At 48.0% G+C, this 22,956-nt stretch overlaps 1 protein-coding gene across 3 annotated transcripts in view; it reads right to left on the reverse strand.

Moving 5' to 3' along the window:
• Scube2 (signal peptide, CUB domain and EGF like domain containing 2) overlaps positions 1-20,640 on the reverse strand; it is a 93,474-nt gene extending 72,834 nt beyond the window's left edge. For all 3 annotated transcript variants that reach the window (XM_045146316.1, XM_045146315.1, XM_045146314.1), the window contains exons 1-4: positions 20,523-20,640; positions 19,230-19,352; positions 7,117-7,242; positions 1,253-1,387 (exon numbers count right to left, since the gene is read on the reverse strand). In XM_045146316.1, coding sequence (XP_045002251.1) covers positions 1,253-1,387; positions 7,117-7,242; positions 19,230-19,352; positions 20,523-20,640 — 502 coding nt within the window. The remainder of the gene's footprint in view (positions 1-1,252; positions 1,388-7,116; positions 7,243-19,229; positions 19,353-20,522) is intronic.
• Between the last annotated feature and the right edge of the window lie 2,316 nt (positions 20,641-22,956).

Below are 22,956 nucleotides of genomic sequence, written 5' to 3' on the forward strand. Positions count from 1 at the left end.
GGCCCTGGTGCACCCATTCTCTCTCTCTCAAATAAATAAATAAAAATAACTTAACAAGAAAAAAGAAGTTGGGGCCAGTACAGGTGGCATCTTTCACCCTGAACACTAAGCAGGAGTAGGCGAATAACAGCCATCAAACCTATTGCCAGCTCCCCCGCCCCCGCCCCCTCCCACCCCATTCTCTGAAAATTCTTAGTACACAAACAGGTATTCTAGTTAGGTGTAATGTATGAGTCATCATTCTAGGAAAATGAGACAAGATCATCTTGCATGAATAAATCCTCGAAAAGACACTAAAACCATGGTAAATAATAAATCTACAGATTTTTTTTTATTAAATAGTAAAAGAACTTGAAATGACCTCACTCTTAAGTTGTGGGAATGAATAAGCAGCACATGCTGAAAGGAGTTAATGATCTAATATTTAGGGCCCTTGTCCTAGAAACGGGCAGATGCAACCCCAGAGAAATACGGCCACCACAATGTGGCTATTTGGCTTAAGAAAAAAAAAGCAGAGAATTAAAAAGATGACTTTTGTATAAAAAGAACTGACTGGCCACTTGCCCTTAATGCCTCTCCCTCATAAGATGCCAACAAAATAAAAGGAATTAAAAAGAAAAATAGTCTAAACTAAAAGAAGAGAGAATCAAAAAGGAGGCAATAAAAAGAGAAGGGCTTTTTTTTCTTTTCTTTTTTTTTGCAAATTTAGAGGTGACATGAGTGAAAGAAACCAGAGTGCCGAGAACCCAGTGCAGGGACAGAGTCCTCTCCCATCCACCCCAACTGCCACAATGCAAAACTCAAACTCAGGGAAGGGCCAAAAGTGACTTGGGGCTGAAAGCAGAGCCCATGGCACGTCCCATAGGGGAGAATCCAGCCTCTACCCCCACCCATCAGCCCAGAGAGAGGGGCAGGTTCACACTGGTACTGTGGTTTTTCTACACCTTTTGGAAAACCTTGGCAGATAGTCCATCCTATTTCTCCAGAGCTATGGATTCACGTTTGAAATGTACTCTGTAAAGATTAGAATCAGAATCAGAGGGTGTGAGAGTTTGCAAGGACCTCAGAGCTCCCACAGACTGCCACACTGATGTGGCTGGGCGAGGAAGATGAAGAAGGTAAAATAACCTGCAAAACAGTCTGGACTTGTCCTTGGCCTCCAGACTTTCTGGCCACTTGGCTTCCCTGTGCAAGTCATTGCGAGGGGGGAGGGGACTCTGCTGTGACGCCCACCCCTAGCCGGGCGAGGTACCTTCTGAGCGGTGAATGCACGTGTGCTGATTGTCACTCAGGAAGAAGCCTTCTTTGCAGCGGCACTCATAGCTCCCCATGACATTAACACAGGTGTGCTGGCAGCCTCCGTTATTCTCCAGGCATTCGTCCACATCTAGAACGACACAGGAATCAGGCGTGTGTGTGTGTGTGTGTGTGTGTGTGTGTGTGTGTGTCTTGTTTCAAACACCCCATGCATCCTGGGCACTCAGGAATTCCTGCTAAACAGAGATGAGGTCCCTCGCTCGGTCAGGCTCAAAGCCAAAGGGACCCACAGATGACTCACCCCGACCTGATGGATCTGGGGCTCACCTAGCCAGGCCTCTGGCACACATACACACATACAAGATAGTCAGTTCCAAAACACATGGATGGAACGCCTTCACTTTTCAAAGCATAATGCAACATGGGCGTGATGACTCTTCCCCCCACCCTGAGCACGCCTGCCTTGGGGAGAGAGAAAGAGACACTGTACAAAGGACTCTGAGATAAGCTGAAAGGTGGGACTGAAGAAAGAGGCTAGCATCTGATAGGAGTGTGGTTTCGGGCATGGCTTTTATGAGAAAGCTGATAAGGGATGAGCCCTTAGGATCCGGAGAGAAGAGAGTGTAGGCAGGAGGCCAGGGCGCAGGAGGCCAGTGAGATACTGGCCTTACAGCAGTGAGTCATCCCATTTGGCTGGAGCACCAGGGATGTGGAGGGAAGTCACAGGAGACACAGCTGGGAAGATAGTTTGAGGTCACGCTGTGGGATCTTAAATAGCAAGACTTCATCCAGGAGGCTGCTGGGAGGCGCTGGAGTGCGTGACACAGTTGGTCATCTACTTAGGGAAAATTAAAGGGGAGGATGGAGCAGGGAAAGCAAAGGATGGGAAGTCTGGGCTCCAGCACGGCAGGGGCATCTGAAACAGCCTAGCTGGCGTTGCCCTGGTGGTGGGCGGGGCGGGGTGGAAAAGCGGGGAGTGCTGCTGGCAGGCGGTGCTGGGAAGGCAGGAACAGAAAACTGTGGTCCAACAAAGAGCTGGTGTCACCTCCCCACTGTGAGGGAACGTTGACAAAGAGGCCTCCTAGAAAACAATGGAAGACCAGCACTAGATTCAGAAATAGGAATGAAGGACTGGAGCGATGGCTTAGCGGTTAAGCGCTTGCCTGTGAAGCCTATGGGCCCTGGTTTGAGGCTCGATTCCCCAGGACCCGCGTTAGCCAGATGCACAAGGGGGCGCACGCATCTGGAGTTTGTTTGCAGTGGCTGGAGGCCCTGGTGCGCCCATTATCTCTCTCTCTCTCTCTCTCTCTCTCTCTCTCTCTCTCTGCCTCTTTCTCTCTCTGTCTGTGGCTCTTTAATAAATAAATAAAAACAAAAAAAAATTTTTTTTAAAGAAATAGGAATGGAGACATGGTCACCCTCTCTCCTCCAGGCAGGGAGGGGACATGGCCAAAATGCTGAAATGCAGGGCTGGACCCAGCAGGCAGGGAGAACCTGAGGGATAGGTGGACAGAGAACCCGGTGGTGTGGACACAGCTTTGAAAACCATTTGCTTGCGCCAGACATGCAGTTCAGTTGGTAGGGTGCTTACCTAGCATGTACTAAGCCCAGGGTTGGATGCTTAGTACCACATAAAGAGAGCGTGGCACCGGAAGCCTAGAATCCCATGGCTAGGGAGGTGGCGGCAGGAAGAGCAGAAGTTTAAGGTCATCTTTGACAATATAAGTGAGTTCATGAGACAAACAACAAACACACACACACACACACACACACACACACACACACACACACACAATAGGCCTGGAGAGATGGCTCAGCAGTTAAGGCACTTGCCTGTAAAGCTGAAGGAACCAGGTTCAACTCCCCAGGACCCATATAAGCCAGATGCACAAGGTGGCGCATGCATCTGGAATTCATTTGCAGTGGCTGGAGGCCCTAGTGCATCCATTCTCTCCTCTCTCTTTTTCTTCTCCTATTTCTACATGCCTCTCCCTCCGGTCTCTCTCAAATAAATAAAATATGTTTTTAAAAGGCTGTATAAGGTGGTGACTACAGACAAAAGAGAAAAAAAGGAGGAATAGGGAAGATAGAGAAAGGAGACAGGGAGCCAGAGGGAGAATTCTGGGCAATGCCAGGAGCAAGGAGGAGGTGGGGGAGATAGCAGGAACCCCAGGAGTCCAGGGGAGAAGCTATGAGGAAGACAGGAAGGCTCTCGTACCTGCCCTGCACACCCACACCCATGTGGCCTTATGAGACCTTCCTTCCACTGTGGCCCGGGACCTGGACACAACGGTACTGGAGTCTTCACTAGACCACACTCTCCTCATGGCCAGAGATTTATTTGACTTAGCAGAGCACTGGAATGAGACAGATGTCCTCCAATTGCCAACAGGTAAACGCCTAACAGCGGAGTGCAGCCCACCGGAGCCAAAGAGAAAACTTCCAGAAGCATCTCAGATACTACAAAGGCTCAAGGAGAAGGTTGATTTAAAAAAAAAAAAAAAAAAGCCATTTATCTTCCCCAGCCTAATATCTCATGTGCCTATTGCTAACTCCTAGGTGTATTTGTAAGCAGAAAATTCACATTTAAATACCTGTTATCTGGTTTCAAGCTTCAGATCTTACAGGCATGGTCCTCCCACACTACCGAGCAATGCTCCCCTAAACTGATGGGACTCCAGCCATGCCCTGGAGCCTAACAAACTCTCCCTGTCTATGCCAAAGGGCAAAGGAAGCACATTCCAGAGTCTGAGCTGTGCTGGGACACCTGGCCCAGGCGGTCTACTCCGCAGTAAGGACTCAAGGTGAGCCGGAGAGGTCTGTCTCCCTGAGCACACATCCAGGATTGGCTGTGGGTCCCGTTGAGCCACTGTGTGGTCTTAGCGGTGTGTCATTAAGCTGGGAGACGCACTGTGATTGAACAAATGCAGTATGGCAAGCAGGTATCACCAGCTGGGGGTGTCTCCAGACCCTGCCTCCATGGCAGCTCCCCACCCCCCCCGCCGCCTCCTTCAAAGACACCAATGTAACTCCGCAGCTCAGGTGAAGCCTGGGCAGGTGTCCATAAAACCTTCCAGGAGCGTTAATAAACCACCGCGCAGGGAAAGGGAAGGCAGTCACGGTGCGGCCCGGTTGAATCCCCCTTCCAGGCTCACAGTGCGCGGGGTCCTGAGCATTCTATTCGGGGCACAGTCCAAGTCTTAGAGAAGTATCTGTGTGCTGGCCCTACTCTTCCAACGGGCAGCATTCTCTTACACCTTCTTCCTCTTCTTTTAATTTTTAGTTATTTATTTGCAAGCAAAGAGTGAGAGAGAGAAGAGACACAGACAGAGAGAGAACGGGCACGCCAGGGCCTCCAGCCACTGCAAACGAACTCCAGACGCGTGTGCCCCTTGTGCATCTGGCTTACGTGGGTCCTGGGGAATCAAACCTGGGTCCTTTGGCTTCGCAGGCAAATGCCTTTACCGCTGAGACCTCTCTCTAGCCCCTCTTATACCTTCTTCTACCACACCTTGCCACCCAGTGAGTTACAGGCATGTGGGCCACCACTCCGGGTTCATGTAGTGCTGGGGCTCCATGCACACATGCTGACAAGCTTTCTATCCACTGAGCTGTGTCCCCCAAGCTCTCCTGCCCTCCTTCTAAGGAGCCCTTTGCCCTGCACACACGCTCAGTGGATGCTCAGGGTGCCTGCAAGTCAGGTGCTTGGTTGGGTGCTTGTTGCTTGTAGGCGCTCTTCCCAACCCCCAGGCTGTGGATCAGAGCACCACAGTAATGACCAAGTCTGTCATCAGATGTGAATCCTCAAAACACCACTGTTGGCACATGATGGGAAATTTCTTCCCAAAAATGGAAAACAAACAAACCCATCCCGGGTGCTTTCTAACAAACCACACCTGGGAAGGGGTTTCCCTTTGCTGAGGTTTTAATTCCTCCTGATTGATTTTGGCTCTCAGGATTGCTTCTCCAGAGTGTCTTTTTGTGGTACGGCTGCCCGGAAAGTCTGAAGAGGGGCTTTTGCTCCCCTAGTCATCCATCAAGTCTTACTGACAGCTTCAGGCTTGGAAGGTCACCCGCACTGTGCACCCAGAGCCTGACCTCTCCCACGGGCACAGATGGGAAAGGACAGTCTTTACATCAAGATAGACTGCCAGGTGACACTGAAGTGTCCCATCAGCACTGAGACCCAGATGAAAACTTTCCCCTCACCCACCCCCAGAGCCCCAGTCTCAACACAGAAGTTCTGCCTGGACTTTCTGAGGGCCTTTCAGGCTGATCTCAAAGCATCTGGTGAAATGGCTATTTCCACGCCACCATAAAGAAGTATTTGAATAGCTGTGCCCCAGAGACAAAGCCCAAAGCCTGCCTCAAGTCGCTCCTTCGTTGGCCTGAGGGTCACCCACATGAACAGCCATTGGCATCAAAGGAGCATGAGACCATGAGTCTCCCACGGTGACCTTCTGGGCAATCGGTGACATCACCTCGCAGAGCACGCCACCTGTAAGGTGTGCTGCCTCCTCAAACGCAGCCAAGCCTCCAGCCCACCGGTGCTGTTTCTAAGGTCTACCCTACTTCTCACACAGGGACCCAGGGAGGCCACCCCGCAGTCGACTTCAGGGACTGAGAGGCCAACAGATGTTTTTTTTTTGTTTTGTGGAAGGCTAGGAGGATGTTCATGGAAAGTTTGTGTTTGATTTTCTCTTACAAAAGAATTCTGTCTAGCTGTGACCCAACCACACATTTGAAGTCTTAAGGACAGGAAGTTTTACCTAATTTTAGAATTAAGACACAATTCTTTTAAAAGAAATGATTAATAATACCCTTACAATACAAGACCTAAGATGCAAATGGTGATCAGTCAATACCCCCCAAAAATCAATAAATAATAATGACAATTCCATCCATCTCCTTGGACTGATGAAGGACTTAATAATAACCATACATAGGCTAAAACATTTTAGCTAGCTTGTTTTCTATCCCATAGTCTGCTGTCTAAAAGGGTCTAAACTGTTTATTTCTTTTCTTTTCTTTTTTAAAAATATTTTACTTATTTATTTATGAATGAAAGAGACAGAGAGACAGCGAGAAAGAGAATGGGTACACCAGGGCCTCTAGCCACGGCAAACAAACTCCAGATACATGTGCCACCTTGTGCGTCTGGCTTATGTGGGTACTGGGGAATCGAACCTGGGTCCTTAGGCTTTGCAGGCCAGCTCCTTAACCACTAAGCCAACTCTCCAGTCCCTAAACTGTATGTTTCTGATCCTCTCTTTTCCTCTTTTCTTTTGCATGTGTGTGTGTGTGTGTGTGTGTGTGCATGTTTGTGTGTGTATGGGCATACATGTATGTCCAGATATGTGTGCATATGCTTGCAAGCACATGTAGAGGTCAAAAGTGGCTGTCAGTTGTTATCCTTGATCACTCTCACCTTATTTTTTGATCACTCTCCACCTTATTGCTTAAGCCCAGAACTCACTGATTTGGCTAGACTAGTTGGCCAGGTTGCCCCACTTCCTGAGTGCTGGAATTCTAAGCATGCCACCACACCTTCCTGGCATTCACATGGGTGATGGGGATCCAAACTCACTTTACCAAGTAAATCATCTCCCCACCTCAAACCCCACTTTTTTTTTAAGAGAGAAACTCATTATGTAGTCCTGACTGGACTGGACCTCTCTATATAGACTAAGTTGGTTTGAATATATAGTGATTCTCCTGCCTCTGCCTCCCAAGTGCCTAGATTATATAGGTATGTGTCACCATTCCTGGCTTCCTTTTTTGTCACAAGTATTCACCAAAGGAAAGAGGATGCTAGAGGGTGGGTAGAGAAGAACTGCCACTTCCAGATGTTTTTCTTACCAAGACAATTGTGACCGTCATGCGCCAACATGAAGCCATCAAAACAAGCGCAGCGATAGTTCCCTGGAATATTCAGACATTCATGGACGCAGCCTCCGTTGAGTTCATTTTCACATTCATCAGTGTCTAAGGAATAAAACAGAAGTAAACTGTATAGCTTTCTTTTAGAAACATATACATTTACCTTTGAGCCAGCCACCTCACTTCTCAGAATCACTCCCCCGCCCCAAAACACCCAAAAAAATAAATATGTACAAGTTATTATTCCCTGTTGCATTGTTTGGATTACAAAATGCTGAAAATAACCTAAAAGTGTATAGTTGAGAGCAGTTTCATGGATATGGTATGTGTACTTGATACATTAATTAGATGGTTCTAAAAAAGAATGAAGATGAGCTCTATGAGCAAATTATTTGGAGTAATTTGTAAAATATTATTAGATGGAAAAAATCAAATACAAAAGAATGTCTTAGTATGTCATATTCCTGCAATAGATGATATAAACACATACACACAAATTTTCAGCATAGACTTTTAAAGAACCTGTCAAGTATATCCTAAAATTTATATGGAAATTAAAAAATCTCAGGTGACCTAAACCAGTTTTGTTCTATTTGGAGGAATTTTATTTACTATAAAGCTATACTTATAGTAAGCCTGAGGATAGAGTCACAGATCAAAAGAACAGAACTGAAAGTGCAGGGGGAAATCCCTTTTATTCAAGATCATTTTATTTTAAACAAAAGTGCTCAGGCCAGGCATGGTGGTGCATGCCTTTAAACCCACAACTCGGGAGGTAGAGGTAGGAGGATTACTGTGAGTTCAAGGCCACCTTGAGACTACATAGTAAACACTTTTATTTATTTATAAATTAGAGACAGAAAGAGGGAGAGAGAGGGAGAAAATGGGTGCACCAGGGCCTCTAGCCAGTGCAAACAAACTCCAGACGCGTGTGCCCCCTTGTGCATCTGGCTAACGTGGGACCTGGAGAATCGAACCGGCACTCTTGGGCTTCGCAGGCATGTGCCTTAACAGCTAAGCTATCTCTCCAGCCCAGAAATGCCATTTCTACAAAAAGATGGCCTTACTCCATTCCACACAAAAATGGATCAGATACCTAGATAACTAAAGTTTTAGTATGAACTAAAATTATCAAGTTTTTAAGAGAAAAATATATGAAAAAGTCTTTACAATTTTGAGCAAAATAAATATTTCTTTGATATGCCAAACACACAGTCCATAAGTTTAGCATATATTTTAAATATTTTATATTTATTTATTTGAGATGGAAGATAAAGAAAGAATAAAGCAGAGAGAGAGAATGGGTGCGTCAGGGCACTGCAAATGAACTCCACACACATGCACCACCTTGTGCATCTGGCTTTACATGGGTACTAAGAAAATGAACTCCACCATGCCGGGTGTGAACTCAGGTCATTAGGCTCCTTAAGCAAGCAACTTAACCACTAAGCCATCTCTTCAGCCCACTATCCATAAACTTAAAGTGCTTTATCTGAATTAAAATTTTACACTTCAAAAGACATCATTAGAAAATGAGGAAAGCTAGCCAGGTGTGGTGGTACATGCTGTTAATCCCAGCACTCTGGGTTTAAAGGTAGGAGGAGGATCACTGTGAGTTCGAGGCCAGTTTGGGACTACAGAGTGAGTTCCAGATCAGCCTGGGCTAGAGTGAGACTGCACCTTGAAAAACCAAAGAAAAAGTAAATGAAGAAAGCCAGGCATAGTGGCCCACACCTTTAACTCCAACACTCTGAAGGTTGAGGGAGGTGGATCAGTGTGAGTTTGAGGCCAGTCTGTGCTCCAGAGTGAGTTCAAGGTCTTTCTGGGTGTGGTAGTTTGAATATATGTCCCCCATAGACTCAGGTGTTTGATTAAAGCTTGCAACTTGTACCTCCAGCCACCGAGCTAGACGGCTTCACTGGGGACAGAGCCTGGAGTCCAGCCCTAAGGTATCATTGAGGGTGGATCTGAATCCCAGCCCCAAAGGGTAAGAGGAGAGTGTGAGCTCTGGGGTCCTGCCTGCTGCTTGTTGGTGTTGGTGTTGGTTTTGGCTGACTGGTGACGGTTCTCTCTGTGCTTGGATGGAGGGAACAGCTGCTTCAGCCACTGATCTGTAAGCTCAGAATAAATCCCTTCCTCCCATAAACTGTGCCTGGTTTGCTGTTCATCCCAGCAACATGGAGCTGACTACCATACCGGGCTAGGATGTTTCAGAAAAAAAGAAAATGTAAAAGAAATAAAAAAACAAACAAGCCAGGATGGAGAGATGGCTTAACGGTAAAGGTGCTGGCCTACAAAGCCAAAGGATTCTGGTTCAATTCTCCAGGACCCACATAAGCCAGCTGCACAAGGGGGTGCATGCATCTGGAGTCCATCTGCAATGGCTGGAGACCCTGGTGTGCGCATTCTCTCTCTCTCTCTCTCTCTCTCTCTCTCTCTCTCTCTCTCTCTCTCTCTCTCTCACACACACACACACACACACACACACACTTTCTGCCTCTTTCTCTCTCAAGTAAATAAATAATTATATATATTATATATATATATTATATATTATATTATAATATATAAAATATATATATATTGTTTTGTTGTGTTTTGGTTTGGTTTTTTTTAAATATTTTGTGTATTTTTATTTATTTATTTGAGAGTGACAGAGAGAGAAAGAAGCAGTTAGAGAGAGAGAGAGAATGGGCACGCCAGGGTCTCCAGCCACTACAAACGAACTCCAGAAGCATGCGCCCCCTTGTGCATCTGGCTAACGTGGGTCCTGGGGAACTGAGCCTCGAACTGGGGTCCTTAGGCTTCACAGGCAAGCGCTTAAGCGCTAAGCCATCTTTCCAGCCCTGGTTTGGTTTTTTGAGGTAGGATCTCACTTTAGCTCAGGCTGACCTGGAGTTCTCTATGTAGTCTCAGGGTGGCCTCGAACTCACAGCGATCCTCCTACCTCTGCCTCCCGAGTGCTGGGATTAAAAGCGTGCACCACCACGCCCAGCAAATAAAATATAGTTTCAAAAAACAAACCAAGTGAATTATGAATTAATAATACATACTCACCCTGAAGGGAACAAGAAAGAAAAGTTCTAAACTAAGTATTTGAAAAGCAACACCTTGCCTGGATGTTACAAAACTAGACCACAACTTGCTCTCTGCTGCATGCTGTTTCGTCAGTCATGTACTATAGCTAGTAAACCGGTGGTACACACAGGGATTATGGGTCAGCAATTGTGTAAAGATTTATGTGTACACTAGGATTTTACAAGGAAGAAATAACGCTGCAACAATGAGGGCCACACTTCTGACTGTCAAACAAAGAAGTTATAAATGAAGGGGATGGTTAGAATGAATCTTGCAGTACTGGCATGGAATTTTAAATGTCAGCATCGCCAGGTGTGGTGGCGCACGCCTTTAATCCCAGCACTCGGGAAGCAGAGGTAGGAGGATCGCTGTGAGTTCAGGGCGAGCCTGGCGCTACAAGGAATTCCAGGTCAGCCTGAGCTACAGTGAGACCCTACCTCAAAAAAGCAAGATAAATAAATAAAATAAAAAGCCAGGGCTGGAGAGATGGCTTAGCCATTAAGCATTTTTGCCTGTGGAGCCTAAGGATCCCAGTTTGAGGCTCAATTCCCCAGGACCCACGTCAGCTAGATATACAAGGTGGCACATGCATCTGGAATTCATCTGCAGTGGCTAGAGGCCCTGGTGCACCCATTCTCTCTCCCAATCTCTCTCTCTCTCTCTCTCTCTCTCTCTCTCTCTCTCTCTCTCTCTCTCTCTGTCGCTCTTAAATAAATAAATAATAAAATGTCAGTATTACCCACTGTTTTTAATTTATATGTAGAGGAACAGATATAGGGAATAAATAAGCTGGACATGGCAGCATATTCCTATGACCCCAGTACTCTGGAGACAGAGACAGACGAATCACCACAAACTTGAGAACAGCCTGGTCTACATACTGAATTCCAGGCCAGCCAGGGCTACATTGTGAGATGAAACACCAAACAAAACCAGGAAAAGAGTGGCTGGGAGAAAGTTGGATAGACAAAGCCCTTGCCACTTGCCTGTGAGCACCTGAGTGTGGATCCCTAGGAAAAGCCAGACACTGTGGCGGCAGCATCTGTTATCCCAGCACTCCTGGGGTAAGAAGGGAGAGGGAAGCCAGCTATAGCACTCCTAGGCATATATCCAAAGGACTCATCTCATTTCCTTAGAAGTACATGCTCAACCATGTTTATTGCTGCTCAATTTGTAATAGCTGGGAAATGGAACCAGCCTAGATGTCCCTCAGCTGATGAGTGGATAATGAAGATGTGGCACATTTATACAATGGAGTTCTACTCAGTGGTAAAGAAAAATGAAGTTATGAAATTTGCAGAAAAATGGACGGATCTGGAAAGGATTATACTAAGTGAGGTAACCCAGGCCCAGAAAGCCAAGCGCCACATGTTCTCTCTCATATGTGGATCCTAGCTACAGATGATTGGGCTTCTGCGTGAGAATGAAAATACTTAGTAGCAGAGGCCAGTGAGCTAAAAAGGAGACATACAGAGAAGAGAAAGGAAGGGAGGAGGGTACTTAATAGGTTGATATTGTATATATGTAATTACAATGATTGTGATGGGGAGGTAATATGATGGAGAATGGTATTTCAAAGGGGAAAGTGGGGGGGGGGGAGGGAGGGAATTACCATGGGATTTTTTTTTATAATCATGGAAAATGCTAATAAAAATAAAAATAAAATTTAAAAAAAGAAGAAGAAGAAGGGAGAGGGGAAAACCCCCCAGAAATGCGCAGGCCAGCCAGCCTAGTAAATGAGGCATTGAGCCACAATGGGAGACCCTGCCTGAAGACGAGGAGGAAGGCAAGCACCGACTCCAAGTTGTCCTCTGACCTCCGCGTGTGCAACAGTGTACACACTTGTATTTCTTATCTCTGTGCATGGGGACGGCCTGGGAATAATGACTCCTCAATACTAATTACAAGACCAGGCACTCACATCTCGGTTTCTAGTCAAGGGAACCAGAGCTCACTGGAGAAGAGGTTGAGTTCAGGACAAGATAACAAGTTTCTGGAACATCTTGTGGTGCCAGAAAATTATACATATGTCCATGTGTGTGTGTGTGTTGGTGTGTGTGTGTGTAGGTTTTTTGAGGTAGGGTCTCACTTTAGCCCTCTGCCTCCCGAGTGCTGGGATTAAAGGAGTGTGCCACCACGCCCAGCTGAAAACTTCCTTTTTTTTTTTTTTTTGCTTTGGTTTTTTGAGGAAGGGTCTCACTCTAGCCCAGGCTGACCTGGAATTCACTATGGAGTCTCAGTGTGGTCTCGAACTCATGGCAATCCTCTTACCTCTGCCTCCCGAGTGCTGGGATTAAAGGTGTGTGCTGTTTTGCAGTTTTGGGTTTTTCAAGGTAGGACGTCAGTCTAGCTCAAGCTGACCTGGAATTCCCTGTTTAGTCTCAGTCTGCCCTTGCATTCACAGTAATCATCCTACCTCAGCCTGCCTAGTGCTGGGATTAAAGGCACGCACCACCACACCAGGCTGTTTGGTTTTGTTTTTGAAAACACGTATCCCAAGCTGGGCTTCAAATCACTATATAGCCCAGGCATACCTCAAACTCAAGACAATCCTCCTGCCTCAGTCTCCTGAGTGATGGGTTATGGTGTGAGACACCACATCCAGTTCCATTAATTCTTTCTATTACTATTTGTGTGCATGTATAGTGGTCAGATGGCAACTCTTGGGTTGGTCCTCGCCTGTCCACATCATTTGAGGCAGGGTTTTTCTCTCCCTGGATTCTCATTCTGCTGGGGTTTTTTTTGCTGAGCTAGCCTTGAGCTTCTGGGAAATTCTCATGCCTGTGCCTCTCGTTTCACCATCCACATCGGCATCCTGAGATTGCAGAAGCCCACCATAGCTTCTGGCTTTTCACATGGGGTCTGGGGGATCAAACTCAGGTACCAGCTTGAGCGGTGAGTTGATCCACTGAGCAGTCTCCCAGCCCATTAAAGCTTATCAGGAGAAAACATCAGGCCAAGGAATTGAGTAGCTCTCAAAGTGGGGATCTCATGACAGATGAAGAAAGACTGTCAGAAGATGAATGGAGACAGAAGACACACAGCAGCTGGACATAACGTGGGACCTGGAACGGGTTTCTAGGGCAGAAACAGAATGCTAGGGGAAAACTGATGAAATGTGAATAATGTTTACAGTTTTGTTAACAATATTGTGTCATTGTTAATTTCCTGGTTTGGATAACTACACTGTGGTTTTTGTAAGTTGATAATATTAGGTAAACATGATTGAAGGGTATACATGAACTCTGTGCTGTTTTTGCATCATTTTTGGTCTAAAATTATTTCGAAATACGAAGTTATTTTAAAAAGAAAGTCAGGCATGGTGGTACATGCCTTTAATCCCAGCATCCTGGAGGCAGAGGTAGGAGGATCACTGTGAGTTCGAGACCAGCCTGAGAGAGACTCCATAGTGAATTCCAGGTCAGCCTGAGCTAGAAAAACCAAAAATGAAAAATAACTTTTTAGTTGTTTTCTTTAATTAACTTATTTATTGGAGAGAGAGAAAGAGAGAGAGAGAGAAAGGAAGGAAGAAAGGAAAGGGGCACATAGAGAGAATGGGTGTGCCAGGGTCTCTAGCCACTGCAGACAAACTCTAGACACATGTGCCACTTTGTGCATCAGGCTTTACATGGGTACTGGGAAATTGCACCTGGATCCTTAAACTTCATGCACCTTAACCATTAAGCCATCTCTCCAGCCCAAATAAATTTTTTGTTTTCTGGTTTTATGAGGTAGGGTTTCACTCTAGCCCAAGTTGACCTGGAATTCACTATGTAGTCTCAGGTGGCCTTGAACTCACAACGATCCTCCTACCTCTGCCTCCCGAGTGCTGGGATTAAAGGCGTGTGCCACAGTGCCCAACTCCAAATAAATATTTTTTTTAAAAAAATTAGGACTGGAGAGATGGCTCAGCAGTTAAGATGCTTTCCTGCAAAGCCTAAGGACTCAGGTTCAATTCCCCAGAACCCACATAAGTCAGATTCAGTTCTCTAGACCTAGAAGTAAGCAGTATGTACTACAGATTTACCACTGAGAGCAAAGGCATCTGGAATAAAACAACACTAAAGCCACGTCATCATCATGTTACTTTTTTATGTTACTTTTTTTTTTTTCAAGGTAGGGTCTCACTCTAGTCCAGGCTGATGTGGAATTCACTCTGTTGTCCCAAGGTGGCCTCAAACTCACAGCAATCCTCCTACCTCTGCCTCCCAAGTGCTAGGATCAAAGGCATGCACCACCACTCCCAGCTTGAAAATAAATAATTTCTTTTCGAGGTAAGGTCTCACTCTAGCCCAGGTTGACCTCGAATTCACTATGGAGTCTCATGGTAGCCTCAAACTCATGGCAATCCTCGTACCTCTGCCTCCTGAGTGCTGGGATTAAAGGCGTGTGCCACCACGCCCAGCTAATAAATAATTTTTTAAAAGGAACTTTTCTCCCCAAGCAAAGTACCAACAAATGTAGATTTCAGTACTGTAAACTAAATATTTAAATTTTTTTGTTTATTATTTATTTATTTGAGAACGACAGACAGAGGAAGAGGCACAGGGAGAGAGAGAATGGGCATGCCAGGGCCTCCAGCCACTGCAAACAAATTCCAGACACGTGTGCCCCCTTGTGCATCTGGCTAACGTGGGCCCTGGGGAATTGAGCCTTGAACCAGGTCCTTAGGCCTCACAGGCAAGCATTTAACCGCCAAGCCATCTCTCCAGCCTGAAACTGAATATTTAATACAAAGAAGATCCACTAGGCTGGAGAAATGGCTCAGTGGTTAAGGTGCTTGCCTGCAAATCCTAAGGACCCTGGTTCAATTCTCCAGGTCCCACATAAGCCAGATGCACAAGGTACAGCATGTGTCTGGAGTTCATTTGCAATGGCTGGAGGCCCTGGTGCACCCATTCTCTCACATACTATCTCTATCTCTCTCTCCCCGCTGCCTCCCTCTCTGTCTCAAATAAAATTAATTAAAACAAATTTTTTAAAGGGCTGGAGAGATGGCTTAGCGGTTAAGCACTTGCTTGTGAAGCCTAAGGACCCCAGTTCAAGGCTCAATTACCCATGCCCCACATTAGCCAGATGGACAAGGGGGCACATGCAATCTGGAGTTTGTTTGCAGTGGCTGGAGGCCTTGGCGTATCCATTCTCTCCCTCTCTCTCTCTGCCTCTTTCTCTCTGTCACTCTCAAGTAAATAAATAAAATAAACAATAAAATAAAATAAAAATTAAAAAAGAAGATCCACTGTGAAGGAACTGGCATAGGTATTTGTGGGAGAGAGACTTTTGGCATCCCACGATGAGAGGGACAGAGAAAGAGAAAACACCAGCATTCCTGATGACTGTGTACCTCTAGGAAACCATGAGTTTGGCTTCAAAGACCCAAGGGTTTTGGAAGAGACCACTAACCCCAGTGGCTGTGAGCCTAACCAGACTCCTGCCTCCTCTGATGAGACAGGCAGGAACTATGTCTCCTTGGCACAGAGGACTTCCCAGATGATTTCCCAAGGGGCGTCTTTACCTATCACAAGATCCAAACCTACTCATTATAATCACATGTGGCATTCATATTTGCTAGCTGTGTTTTGGGTTTTTTGTTATTATTTTGTTTTCTGTTGTATTTTTTTTTTCTTTTAGGCAGTTTCATATAGCCCAGACTGGCCCTAGAACTCTCTATGTAGCTATAGATGGCCTTGAACTCCCGACCCTCCTGCCTCTGTCTCTTTGGTGCTACCTCCTCTCCTCTTCCTCTTCATCTATGTCCTTCATTTTGTTAATTTTTATTTATTTGTTTGAAAGCAGAGAGATAGAAAAGAGATACACAGAGAGAATGGGTATGCCAGGGCTTCCAGCTGCTGCAAATGGACTCCAGACACAGGTGTCACTTTGAGCATCTAGCTTTATGTGGGTACTGGGGAATCAAACTTAGGAACTCGGGTTGTTAGGCTTTGCAGGCAAGTGCTTTAACCACTGATCCATCTCTCCAGCCCTCCTTTGTGTTTTTTTTTTTTAAGTTCATCTTTAAAATCCTGTGCAGGCAGTGTAGCTCAGTGGTAGAATGCTTGCCCAGGATCTACAAAGGGCCCTGGGTTTGATTCCCAACCAAAAAAAATAAATGAATAAAAGATGCCGTTGAAGGTAGGTGAGGCGGCACGGACTTACAGTCCTAGCACTTGAAAGCTGAGGCAGGAGAATCGCTTGAGCTCAGGACTTTGAGACCAGCCTATACACATAGTAATAGCAAACCTCAAAACAGAAAAATTGCATCTGAGCTGAGAAGACGAGGAGGAGGCGGGGGGGGGGGGGGAGATACAGTCACTACTGAAGCCTCCGGCACTTACCCATGCATGTGGTCAGCACACACTCTGCTTCAGAGATGTCATTCGCCGGCTTCTGTGTTTGTTATTAAAGACCTTGTGGTAGCCAAGCGTGGCACCACAGGCCTGTAATCTCAGCACTTGGGAGGCTGAGGTATGAAGTTTACAAGTTTGAGGCCAGCCTGGGATTCTGTCTCAAAGCCTCGAAATGGTAAAAAACAAAAACCAAGCCCCAGAGACCTTGTATTAAAGTGCCACTGATCGAGTAACTTATTAAAGAACAAAAATGAAGGCAGCTGTGATGGTACACACCCGTACTCCTGGCACTTGGGAGGTAGAAGTAGATGGATCAGGAGTTCAAGGTCATCCTTGGCTACATAGTGAGTTCAAGGCCAACCTGGACTACATGAGCCGCTATTCAAAAAAATAAAAGGGGGGGGGTGCTGGAGAGACGGCTTAGTGGTTAAGCACTTGCCTGTGAAGCCTAAGGACCCAGGTTCAAGGCTCGATTCCCCAGGACCCACATTATCCAGATGCACAAGGGGGCACATACATCTGGAGTTCGTTTGCAGCAGCTGGAGGCACTGGCATGCCCATTCTCTCTCTGTCTCTCTCTGCCTCTTTCTCCCTCTGTCTGTCACTCTCAAATAAATAAATAAAAATAAACAAGTTTAAAAAAAAATAATGGGTGTCTTGAGGGCTAGGAAGATGGCTCATCTTTAAAAATCCATAAAGTCATGCATGCATGAAGACCTGAGTTCAAATCCTGAGAATTCATACAAATGCCAGGTATGGTGGTACACACCTGTAATCCCAGCAATCAGGAAGCAGAGACAGGAATCCCCAAGGCTCACTGACTAGCTAGACTATCTGAATTGCTGAACTCTGTGTTCAGTGGGAGGCCTTGTCTCAATAAATAAGGTAGAGCCAGGCGTGGTGGCGCACACCTTTAATCCCAGCACTCGGGAGGTAGAGGTAGGAGGATCACTGTGAGTTCGAGGCCAGCCTGAGAATACATAGTAAATTCCAGGCCAGCTGAGGCTAGAGTGAGACCCTACTTCAAAAGACCCAAATAACTAACTAAATTGATTAATTAATTAATTAAAAGGTGGAGAGCAACAGGGAGAGATCCAATGTCGACCTTTGGCCTCCACACGCACACGTGCACATGCAGTCACACACAGACACACACACACACTAAGGATGGGTGTACAACACATACCAGGTACCCCTGGATTTACACACTGCTCCACGAGTAAGAACTTGACTACTCAGAGGCTACGAGATGAGATGGAGTCATTTGACATATCAGGTTATGAATCCTACATCATTAACAACCACCAAGATAAGCACTTCTGAGAGTTTTCCTCCTGTCTGAAAAGGTTAATGTGTTTTTCAAAGTTGGGTGGAACTTTCATATTCACTGCATAGATTTAGGTCCTGCACCTATTTAGACCAATTCCCACCAGAGTTAGGTCCAAGGTGTAAAGAGTTTAAACCCTCTGAGTGGGAAAAAAAAAAAAAAAGCCACCAATACACTGGTCAAGGCCAGGTCTGGAGACAGGAGGGAATGGCAGCGATGAGGTCAATGTCCCTCATCCAGTTTAAACTTGACTCTCCCCCAACCAGAGGGGCAGCAGTGTGCTGTGCATGTGAGAGATTTGGAGCCTGGGCACAGATGCAAAGGAGACCAGCTTTTACCTGGAGGCTAAATGTGTGGCTGTGGCCCCAAGTTCCCTGTCCTTAGTGTCCCCATCTGTAAAGTGAATAATGGAATTGGCCCAGAGCTCTGTGAAGAGCTCTGCCAACCCAACATGGTATGATTTTCATCCCTCAACACAGCTTCCTCATGACTGCCCAGTCTCCAGCCAGTTGTGAGCTTGAGTTCAAACACCAAACACTAAGCTCATCCCTAATGGGCACAGTCCAGATTTCGGGCCCCCAAATCTGGAGCACCAAGGACTAAAATTTCCCTCTTGCTGCTCAAATGAGGCAGGGCCTTAGCATAGCTTGAAAGCTTGGCAGGTCCCAATGCTAAACAGCCCAAAGCCAGGAAGAAGATGGAGACTCCCAAACCAGTAGAAGGCAGGCCTTCAGCCCTTAGTGTCCGGGGTGGGAGGGCAAACTGTCCCAGGAATACAGGATCCGCCCCACCCTGCTAGGCCTGGTTCTCCCGGTAAGAGCTTTTTCTGTCCCCAAACTGAGTGTGACCCAAAGATACTAAAGCACTTCATTTCCTTTCCAGAAGCTAGACAAAGGGACCTTTCTGAGCCAGATAAAACTAGGATCGGGCTGGAGAGATGGCTTAGCAATTAAGGCACTTGCCTGCAAAGCCAAAGGAGCCAGGTTTGATTCCTGAGGACCCACATAAACCAGATGCACAAGGTGGCACACGTGTCTGGAGTTCATTTGCAGTGGCTGGAGGCCCTGACATGCCCATTATCTCTTGTTCTCTCTCTCAAAATAAATGAATAAAAATTAAAAATGGGATCACTAAAAAAAAAAAAAAAAAAAAAAAAAATCCTAGGTTCGCTTCTGAAGCAGAGGATCTAATGGCCCCAGCAGTCTAGGAAATGTCAGAGAACAGGTGACATGATTCAGATGTGGGAGTGGCCCTTTTACCACCCTGGGTAGCTCCTGTTAGAGGTAAGAGGAGGGGACTTTCCCAGCTCGCCCACCTACGGTGGTCCCCAAGTCGCTTACCCTCACACTGCTTGCCCTCCCCTTGGTAGCCGGGCTTGCAGGCGCACTTGTAGGAGGCGGCTGTGTTCTGGCACAGTGCATCTTCGTGGCAATCATCTAGCCCTTGGGCACATTCATCCACGTCTGCAAAAGAGGACAGCCCACACCTGGCGCAGTGCCTGAGCCACGCGTGACCTGGCCGTGGCCGGCTCAAGAGCAGTCTCCCGCCAGCCCACTCCGCACAGGCCCAGACCACTGAGGCGCCCTGAGGTGAACCACACCATGCCCAGGCCAGGTTCGAGGTACAGATCGTTCCCTCTCCTTGGAATCACCCCGTCACTGCCTAGTGGTCTTCAGGACAGTTCGGATCTGCTTGCTCCGGGAAGCGGCCCTGACCACCACCACCCCCCATTCCCGTTAGAGAGGAAGGAGCCCCACCAGGAGTTCCCATGTATTTAACTCCATTTCTAGCACAAATCAGCGCAGGGTTGTCCCTGTCCACTCTCCTGCCTGCCTCTCTGCTGCAGTGTGCCAACAAGCCACTGCCACCTGCAATTCACGCCAAGCTGCGCGGTGCCTGGCACGCGAGGGGCATATAGTAAATGCCCGCTACAGGAGAAGAGCAGAGCTTAGAATCTGGTTGGCACTTAAAAAAAAATTAGGCTGTGGACGAAGGCCAAGCAGCTGTCATTCAGCTTTCTCAGGGTTTGGGGTATGGGAGTGAAACTTGCCCCCGGGGTCGGGGGGGGGGGGGGGCGGTGGCGTTGAGCAAACGCCGCGCTGAGCCTCAGGTGCCCCCACCCACCCACTCAACCTGGAAACCTGCCTCGGCCAAGTCACCCCCTGGGTCCACAACTCCAAGATGGGAATACAAAACAAGAAGAGATTCCAAAGCCCAGTGCGCGCAGAACAGCGCAGAGTCCCGGGAGAACTTCCCCAAGCCAAGCCCAGAAGAAAAGGAAGAGCAAAGGTGCCACCAGGGCCCGTGCCTCAGTTTCCCCATCTACGCAACAGGGTTGCTGAACACTAACGACCCCCAGTACCCTCCAGCCCGCTGAGCCCGCGGGCCGTCTGCCCAGCAGGCACTCTCCGGCGACCCCAAACGGCCGGGAACCGGGACGCGAACTGTCACCGGCCCGGGGGAGAAGAGGGCTTCCGATCGGCGCCTCGGATCCGCACACACACCCACCCCCCCCGCGCTCCGGGGACGCCGCAGCCGACCAGCGCCCGGTCCCGTCCCGTCCCGTCGGCGGGGGCCCCCGGACACCCTTCCCCGAGCCGTGCCAGGTGCGCTGCCCGCGGCGGGACACTCACCCTCGGGCGGCCCGGTGGCGCGGCCCCGGGCTGGCGGGACGGCGGCGGCCAGCAGCAGCGGCAGCAGTAGCTTCAGCGCCCGGGACGCCCCGGGACGGCCGCGGCCCGCGACCCCCATGGAAGGCGCAGGCGGCGGCGGCGGAGCGCGCGGGCGGAGCGCGGGGAGGTGTGTGCGGGGCCCGCCCGCCCCGCCGCGCGCAGACACCCCCGGCCCCGCCCGCCGGCCCCGGCCTCATTTTCACACGATCCTCCCGCCCGCCCTCGCCCCTCCCTCCCCGGCCCCGGGCGGAGGGGGCGCGGCCGCGGTGGCCCCGCATCTGCCCGCCCAGAGCCGCCGCAGCCCGGCCCGCAGGCGCGCACTGGCCCTGCAGACTGGACGCAGGTGAGGCCGGTCGACTCAGCCTGAAACACTGGGTCAGGGGACTCCCAACAAGTGTCCCGCACAGTCCCCGCACAGCAGGGGAGCTGAACCCCAAGACGGTACCCTCCAACACAGACCCGACCCCGTTCCGGAGAGCTGTTGCTCCCATCAGCACCTAGCCTATGTGGTGCCCAGCCCCAGGGCCTCTCTGGTCCTGTCTCAGAGTCTCAGAGTCAGTCTCTCTCTCAATCCTCAATCCCTCTCTCTCTCCATCTCTCTACCTCTCTCTTTTCTTCGTCCTCCTCCTCTTCTTCTTCTCCTCCTCCTTCTTCCTTTCTCTCTCTCTCTCTCTCTCTCTCTCTCTCTCTCTCTCTCTCTCTCTGACCTCAAAAATCACTGCACAGAGGCTGGAAGCCCTGGTGCGCCCATTCTCTCTCTCTCCCTCTATCTTTCTCTCTGTGTCTGTTGCTCTCAAATAAATAAATAAATAAATAAATCACTGCACAGAGCTGGGTGTGGTGGCACACACCTTTAATCCCAGTACTCGGGAGGCAGAGGTAGGAGGATCGCCGTGAGTTCAAGGCTACCCTGAGACTACATAGAGAATTCCAGGTCAGCCTAGGCTAGAGTGAAACCCCACATCCAAAAAAAAAAAAAAAAAAATCACTGCGCAAGCCAGACGTGGTGGTACACGCCTTTAATCCCCGCACTAAGGGGGAAAAGGTATGAGGATCACAGTGAGCTCGAGGCCAGCCTGAGACTACATAGTGAATTCCAGGTCAGCCTGGGCTGGAGCGAGACCCTGCCTGAAAAAAAAAACAAAACAAAAATGTCACAGCACAAAATGTTCATTTTAAGGAAAGCATGGTGGCCCAAGCCTTTAATCCCAACAGTCCTGAAGCAGAAGTAGGAGGATCACAGGGAGTTCAAAGCCAATCTGGGCCAGAGTAGGTCTCTACCTCAGAAAAACAACAGCAAAAAAAAAAAAAAAGTTCATTTCTCAGCTGTCTTACTAAACTTTTTTTTTTTTTTTTTTTTTGTGAAGTGCTTAAGGGGCTGGGGAGATGGCATATGGGACAAAGGTGCTTGCTTGCAAAGCCTGTTCACCCTGGTTCAATTCCCCAGCCACCCACTCAAAGCCAGACTTGAAAAAGTAGCCCACATGTCTAGTACTCATTTGCAATGGCAAGACTAGCACACCCGTACACACGCACACACACGCACACACATGCACACACACACACACACACACGTAAATAAATATTTTCAAAGGAATGGACAGGAGACGACTCTATCTGCCCAAGGCACAGGTGCCATCTATGGCCACGGGAACTTAGAAATGTCAGGCCTGGTCACCTGCAAATAGAGGCAAGGCTGCCACCTGGCCCTCCAAGCAACACCATCCCGATAGAGGGTAGTTCACAGCCCCTGCCCACCCTTGGCTGGGCACAGACGGCTGGAGCCCCATATCCCGTAACAGCCCCTAGAAGAAATGAAGTCCATATTCAGGAAAAGGAAAGTTTTTGAGCTTTTCAGGGCAGTGTTTTTTCCATCTTCTCCTGTGAATATATACCTACATATTTGTGTGTACATGTGTGCATTCGTACATCCTTATTCCTCTGATAATTAGAAAAAAAATGTCACCCAAAACCCCACCTGTCTCATGCACAAGAACACACATGTCTTCTTGGGCCCACCTACCACCCAAAGCTTATACCTGAGAACCCCAGCAACTTTGCCTGCCAACCCAGCCCAGGTACCTGCTTAGGGGCCAGACTGAGCCTGCCTCCCTGGGGGGGCGGGGGTTACTCATCCTGCAGTTGGATGGAGAATCGGAGAAAATAACTTTTCTGTGATTGCTTGTCCTTTGACCTTTTCATCCCCAGTGAATGTAGGGCAGCCTGCACCCCCTTTCTCTGCCTTCTCTCCCTCCCACCACTTTTGTATTTGGTGCTGAGGGAGAGACTCGGCTATTTCTACTCATAAGGGTGTTTTTTGTGTGGTTTTTTTTTTTTTAACACATTTGTAAATCTTCACTTAGTGAAACGTTCACTCCGCCTTTGTCTTTGTGTC

This window comes from Jaculus jaculus, chromosome 3 (assembly GCF_020740685.1).
Source record: "Jaculus jaculus isolate mJacJac1 chromosome 3, mJacJac1.mat.Y.cur, whole genome shotgun sequence".
In the NCBI taxonomy this organism is placed as follows: Eukaryota; Metazoa; Chordata; class Mammalia; order Rodentia; family Dipodidae; genus Jaculus; species Jaculus jaculus.